The 7,525-nt window shown below is 40.0% G+C and overlaps 1 protein-coding gene across 1 annotated transcript; it reads right to left on the minus strand.

Annotated features, from left to right (window-relative positions):
• Positions 1-251: 251 nt before the first annotated feature.
• LOC149222937 (cysteine-rich receptor-like protein kinase 6) lies at positions 252-7,118 on the minus strand. The gene is made up of 8 exons (XM_089385678.1): positions 5,457-7,118; positions 5,200-5,343; positions 4,981-5,099; positions 4,758-4,877; positions 1,598-1,682; positions 1,248-1,482; positions 974-1,124; positions 252-869 (listed from the first exon to the last, which is right to left on the minus strand). The coding sequence occupies exons 1-8, from the start codon at positions 6,325-6,327 to the stop codon at positions 444-446; spliced, it is 2,151 nt and encodes a 716-aa protein (XP_089241804.1). The 5' UTR covers positions 6,328-7,118; the 3' UTR covers positions 252-443.
• Positions 7,119-7,525: the final 407 nt, after the last annotated feature.

Raw genomic sequence — 7,525 nt, forward strand, 5'->3', positions numbered from 1 at the left:
TATACTGAATGGTACGGTAATGATAAAATTTTGGGTAAGCACAGCAGATGTGTGCACTGCAGATGTGTGCACTGCAGATGTGTGCACTGCTCACTAATAACCACCAGCTATTATCCATCACTGATTTAATGTTCTTCAGAATTGTGTGGGTATGAAAGAAGCTACTACCATGGCTCTAATCAATAAGTGCCTCCGCAAAAATTTTGAATCTCGAAGGCCAGCCTTCTATGACTTGATTTTAGTAATGGGAAATATGTGCAGAAACAAAATCGATGTTGAAGTACCACTTTCACATCCATTAAAATACTGTTATCCACTGAAACCCACTTTACTATTTTTTTTCAATAGTCTGAAACCCACTTTATTTAGAATGGACCGTGAAGATTATGTACCTACCTAGCCTCCAATTTACTAATGGTGAATGGGCCGTGAAGATTTTGTGCCTACCTAGCCTCCCATTCACTAATGGTGACATCATTTAGGGAAGGAACCAAAGGATTCTGTGGAGAGGCAGACGACACATATGATACGGTGGCAGAGGACCGTGACTGCTGAATCCCACTGCTAGAGCTGCCGGCTGTGGATACTCCGCGGCTGCTCTCGCTACTTTTTACAAATGCGGGCTTCGTTGGATTTGCTAATGTCACAGAAGCGCTGGAGATCATCAAGATAACATTAGACATAATTGGACGGAGGCCTGCATCTGCTTGGGTACATAGAAGCCCAACCTGAATGCATCTTAAAGCTTGCTCCTGCCTGCATGATTCGGTCAATGTGGAATCTATCAAAGCTTGCTCCTGCCTGCATGATTCGGTCAATGTGGAATCTATCATATCTAGAAGACACCCTCGCTTGTATAATCTCCATGCCTGCATCACAAACATCCAAGGCAAAGGCCTACTCACTTAACATCTCCATTATCTCCAACCACTGTTGCTCATATAGAAAAAACATTCGTGAAATGAAATCTTACCCATTCTAATAGGCTTTGCATTTCATCGGGAAGATTGGCATCACTATTTTTCCTTGCACTTACAATCTCAAGGACCAGCACTCCAAAACTATAGACATCAACCTTTACAGATAATTGCCCCTGCATTGCATACTCTGGCGCCATGTAACCGCTGCATACTCCAACCAAAATTCTCCAAGTAAGTAGGGCGTTTAATGTGCCTAAATCCCACGACTGCATAAAAGTGAACTGTTCATAAATTTTATTAGGGAAGGGTAAAGGGAAATAATCCTACTATGTCCCTGCAACTCTTGTTTGGATATGGGACTCGTCTTCAGGGAAGAGTCTTGCTAACCCAAAGTGTGCAATCTTCGGATTCAATCCCTCATCCAGCAAAATATTGTTGGCTTTAATGTCTCTATGAATAATTCGCAACTGTGAATCCTCGTGAAGATAAAGAAGGCCACGCGCTATACCCATTATGATGTTGTAGCGTTTATGCCAATCAAGATGCCTCTTCTTCTCTGGATCTGTACTTGTATTTACAAAATACAGAATTCGAAAGCTTTTAAATAATCAATCCGATTAAATGTATGAAAGATTTATCATCTTTCTCTCAACCAAAAAATGTCCAAACTGACTTACCAAACAGAAAGGTGTCAAGACTCTTGTTCCGGAAATACTCGTAGACAAGCAACCTTTCGGGTCCCTCGGCACAACACCCAAGCAGCTTTTGTGAGAATAATGCAGAAATGGTTAGTTATGAGTGGTTGAACTGAATTAGTTGTAGGTGGTTAAACAGAATTAGTTATGAGTGGTTAGGAATTAGTTTGTGTTTTAACCTATATAAGTGTGATGTAATTGAGAAAAGTAATTAATGAAGTTTGTGAGTTTTCTGTTTAATTTGGTATCAGAGCTCCACGCAGCCTTTCTTGCGGTCAACAGTGTAAAAAAAACCTCCACGCAGCCGTCTTGAGGTCTCTTCACGCACACTCTAATGGCAGGAGGTCTCTCCCTGCCCACGAAAAGAAGAGAGGCGTTCACTAAAGGTGGCTCTGATACCAACTTAAAACAGAAACTTCACACAAAAAAACACACAACTTCATACCGAGAGCCCTGAGACCCGCTAGGGTGCTGCTGAGTGCCGCTGTTTGAGTTTTATGTTTTGAGTGTTGCACAAGTGTGAGGCTAGCTTTGGAGCCTCTGAGTTGGAGTTGTGCATATGTGGAGCTGAGGGTTTCAGCTTAGTTGCAGTATTGTAAAGCTGTGACGCTGTGTTGAGAAGAGGGCATTGTGCGTTGGAGTTTTGGTGAGGTTGCGTGACCTATAGAGGGTCGAATAAGTTTTGTTAATGTATGCACATTGAGGAGGAGATTTGTGTCCTCGTCAACTACTGCCGGTTGGTGGTGCCCAGTGTTTGGAAGGTGTTGAGTGATGTGTTCCAAGCCAAGAAAGAGGTTTGTTGTTCTTTGCTGCGTGGAGTGCTGATACGTGGTGTGTCCAGAAGAAGACGGAGCAGTGGTGCGTCCAGAAGAAGACGGAGCATATCGCCGTGAACTGGGCAGTGTGCCGAGGATTGCTGTGTAAGTTTGCTGTTTTATACCCGTGTTGTGTTAACGGAACTCGATTGCTGTGTAAGTTTGCTGCCATGGGCATTTGAATTGCTCGCTTGAAGATCGAAAGATCGGTGGTGTTACAGTTGTGATTTGGGTACATGAACCTGGTGTGCTACGCCCAACATAAAGGGATTTGGGATCATAATTTTCTTGAGAAGCGGTTTTGGGAACCTTATTTCTTGCTGTTTTTTTTTTTATAGACCGACTGTTGTTACGGTGAAATTTCCCTGTTCTGCAACTCTTCCGCTCATTGGAGTCATTGTCCTGGTAAATACATTTTAAGTTCTGTGCTCGGTGTTGAAGAATATCTGCTGTGGTTGCAATTGCAGAAGCTGCTTTGAAGAATTTAAAACAGTGGGTGGTGCATTTTTAACATTGTGTGGTGTGTATTATTGTTTAAGAAGCTTGCAATTTTTGTTTGAATTTGGTCATTGGTGGAGAGATGGCTAATCCTCTTGCAGATTCATATTTAAATGAGTCTTCAAAACTTGATGGAGAAAACTATGTAAATTGGAAATTTAAGATTATCACAGTACTGGAGGCATACAATCTCTGGCCGATTGTAAAAGGTGACGAGACCAAGCCTCAACCTCCTACTAACACTCAAGATTGGGAGAAGCGTGAAGTGAGAGCAAGGGTGCTGCTCCGTATGTCAGTGAAGGACAATATTATTCCTCACATTCGGGACTGTGAAACTTCGAAGGCGACATGGGACACTCTTAAAAGTTTGTATGAGACTTCTAATGCAAATCGTATTTTATTTTTAAAAACAAAGCTGCTATCTATCAAAATGGATGCCAATGAAAGCATTAGTAACTTTGTTTCCCGAATTAAAGACTTTAGTGATAAGCTTGGTGATATTGGTGAAAAGGTTTCTAGTACAGACTTGGTAACTGTTACTTTAAAGGGGTTAATCCCCGACTATAAAGTCTTTATTTCAGCTCTCTCAGCTAGACCGACACCTCCTACATTTGAAGAATTGGCTGGAATTCTTCTTCAAGAAGAAGAGCGCATGAAAACTTTTGAACTGGAGTCAAATGGTTCTGATTTGGCTTTGACTGCCAGAACTTTGCTGGTGTGTTTTGCAAGCTTCCACCGTTTCTACTACCGTGGTCATATTCTTTTTCAGTCGGCCCGGTTTTCTTTGTTTTGTTGCAAAAATCGTGTAAGTGGGTCTTGTTCAAGAGAGTGCTGTTAGTGAGCACCGTTTGTGACAGGTGATAAAGCTAACTGATATGTCTATTATTTTAGACAATGATCTTTTTAATGATCATTTTCTCATGAACCCATTTGGGATTAGCAGTGTTTTTGAGTCCATTGACAAAGAGTTTCATGTTGTTGAAGATCATGTCCCTGAAGAAATCACTCATGTTGTTGAGGATCACGCTGTTGAAGAAATCACTGAGATTAAAACTTGCCCGATTGTTAGAAGTTTTATTGGATCTACCTTCAAGATGACTGCTACTTTGGAGGATACTACCATGGATGACTGCATTTTGGTGACTCCTTCGTTGGTTCCTCATGGAAAGTGGGGAGAACATGAATTAAATTACCTCGTTCGAGATCTTGCATTGCCTCTCAATCCAAAAGAGGTTGGCAAAGGAATTTCATAAGGAAACCCAAAAAGGTGAAGATGAAACTGCACCAGCAATGGAAAAGGAACAAGCATGGACCTTTTAATAAGAAGGCAAAAATGAAATGTTTTGTTGTAAGCCTAGCTGAGACTTAGACCAGCAGGCAAGTTAAAGTTTAAGTCGTCATGATTAAGAATATAGTTTCTTGTATATCGTGCTATAGTATATATTTGTTATATAGTTGGAATTAAGGGGGAGTGGTAGAAGTCAGTTTAATTCCAACTACCCTCTGTTAATGCAGTAGCTAGATCAATCTAGAGAATACAACAGATGTTCAAAGTACTAGATCAATCTAGAGAATACAACAGATGTTCAAAGTACAAGTTCTAGAAGTCAGTTAGGTATGGTAGAAAATCCATTTCTCCATTAAGGGAGGATGTGAGAATAATGCAGAAATGGTTAGTTATGAGTGGTTGAACTGAATTAGTTGTAGGTGGTTAAACAGAATTAGTTATGAGTGGTTAGGAATTAGTTTGTGTTTTAACCTATATAAATGTGATGTAATTGAGAAAAGTAATTAATGAAGTTTGTGAGTTTTCTGTTTAATTGCTTTACGAGATTTCGGTGTTGAACATTGGCTACAAGCTGCACTTCATTCATAAACTCTCGTTTTCCCTGTCCAGATCTTACATAGAACTTCTTCACTGCTATTTCCTTTCTGTCTCTGGTTATTCCCTGAAAAAATTAAGCCTATCAACAACCTATGGGAAAAACCCTCTTCGTCTTCGTTATGTCATGCAATTTCATATGCTAATAATAATAATAGGTACATACATACCTTGTATACAGGACCAAACCCTCCCTCTCCAAGCTTCTTGTTTTCATCAAAATTATCCGTTGCTTCTGCGAGAGCTTCTAAGGTGAAGACAATTTGCTCCTGCTTGAGTAGCGTTGATTCTGGATCATTCTCGACCAAAAAAAGGTGAATGAGAATCTAATTTGATGAGATAGCTTAAGTTTGGCCATGCGAAACAGAGGCACAGAGTGCAGATTCTACCTTCATTCTGCGCATGGGTTATTTGCCTGGGTAAAATAGCAGATTTCAATCTCCTCCGCAAGGCAAACAAACAGACCATTAACGCTAGAACCACGCCTCCCACGATCCCCAATATTATGGGTAAAGTTTTTGAAGAAGAACCTTCTGTACAGTCGATCATGCAATATGTTATTTACAGAAATTGAAATTGCAATCAATTTGTGTAATACTGAAGAGCGGCGAATGATAAAAGTAGAAGCAGTAGAGAGAGAGATTACTTGACGGGGTGGGTGAAGTTCCATTAGCCGAAGGAGCGTGGGCAGCTACTGTGGGAGGGTTTGCCCCGGAGGAGGCAGACGGAGGTGGAGGTGGAGATTGACTAGGGCTATTCCCTCCACTAGAAGTGTCAAAAAAGGGGTATATTTCATAATGGGCCGTGCAGCTTCCCAAATAAGCTTGAGCTCCTTGCTTAAGAGAACAACATTGGTAGAGGTTAGACCTTGCCAATTCCAAACAAGATTTGCAGTCGTTGATGGATATATCTCTCCAACACTGAACCAGACCATAAATGGTTCCAATAGAAGAATCCTCAGCTGTTCCTTCAGCGAATCCCTTTTTTGCCGGAGCATAAGCTTGATCAGAAAGGTTGGAAAGGAGTCCTGAAGTGGTGCTCCTAAAACTTTTTACATTACTACTAATGTCGTTTGGGTTCACCAGAGAATTCCCGTCGGTGTCTAGCTTTGAAATGAAGTCGAATTTCTCATATCGCAGGAAGCAGTGAACCATCCATACTCGACCGTCAACGTCATTTCCACAGCGTTGTATAACACTATCGTTTGCTGATTGTGAACAGATTGAACAGTCTTGTTTAGATATGTTACCTTGGCACTGGAGGAGGCCATAGATTCTGTTAGGACTTTTGCCATAGAAAGAAGTGTTGAACCCTGTTTGAGGTGCGTTCTTCACCAGATCACTCATTACCCTATTCAAATTGCTGGAAAATGTACTTCCATTAGCGTAAGTAGAAGTATTATTGCATGTATATGACCGCTCGACTGATATAACGGAAGGAAAATTGAGAATGAATAATAAGCCGATCAAATGGAAGATAATAGTCGCCCGTTTGTAAGTATTAAAGTATATTTTCATGATCTTCGAACTGGCAGACGTATGTAAAGGTTACTGATGAATATGGTATACAGGCCGCTATAAAATGGATAGAGTTAGATCACAGAGACACAAGAAGCAATGATCTGGAAGCGATTGGGATTGGGAATTACCAGCAAAATGGACGAAGTTCCTTGCAAAAGGTAAGTAAAGGCTTACTTTCAATAACAGAAACCCTGAAGTAGGACAGTCTACTGGAATTGGTATCCTGAAACTATTATTTCGACATCATCAAAACTTGAGCGATAAACTTCCACGCACCATTCGGTCTCTTGTATGCATAAAATAGTCATTGCATTCAATCTGTACCGAGCTGATTCCTCCTGGAGGAACGAGGAGGGGGATTGGTAAACTGTAGTTAAAATTAAATCTGTAAACCAGAGCAGGTCATATGGTTCTCAGTGTTTCAAACCGGCAAATAGTGTTGGAATTTCAAAACAAACCCATCAGTCATGGGTTGGAATTGCAAAACAAACCTATTAGCAATGGAATTCAAAACAGCTTTTCAAACATGGTTTTTCTCAGTTTTTCAAACATAGTAAGTAGAGTTGGAATTTCAAAACAAACTTATTAGTCATGGAATATTAAAACAGTTTTTCAAACATATAATTTAAACTCTTTTAAACTTGCAAGTAGAGAAAGAATTTCAAACTTGCAAACATATAATTTTAACTCAATCAAACTTGCAAGTAGAGAAAGAATTTCATTCAAACTTGCCCGTAGAGTAGGAATTTCAAAACAGCTTTTCAAATTGGCAAGTATGGTTGAAATTTCAAAACAAACTTATCTTTCATAGAATTTCAAAACAAACTTATCTTTGCACATGAGTGCATGGTTGAACTGCGGGGCTGCCGGCTTATTCGCGCCACGCCCAGTTTCCATTCACTATGGTGATGCTGCTCTGCAGCCAATTGTTTGATGGTCAGTGCATATTGATATATGGTCAATGATGTTTGATTGATGTGATGCTTATCTGGCTGGATACATGTAAAATATTGTATATATGACCTAATAAATACTTCTTCAAGGAATTAGCCACCCCCATTTTTTTTTTTTTCAAAATAGACAATTACATCATGACAGTTCACACCTTTTCAGGTTATTTTTCAAATTTCAATTTCAACCCAAAACTTTAAAAATTTTGCAAAAAATTCCATTATTTAATCTACCAATCACAACT

This window comes from Pinus tabuliformis, chromosome Q, assembly GCF_031772625.1.
Source record: "Pinus tabuliformis cultivar Carrire ecotype Pingquan chromosome Q, CPIR1, whole genome shotgun sequence".
Lineage (NCBI taxonomy): Eukaryota > Viridiplantae > Streptophyta > Pinopsida > Pinales > Pinaceae > Pinus > Pinus tabuliformis.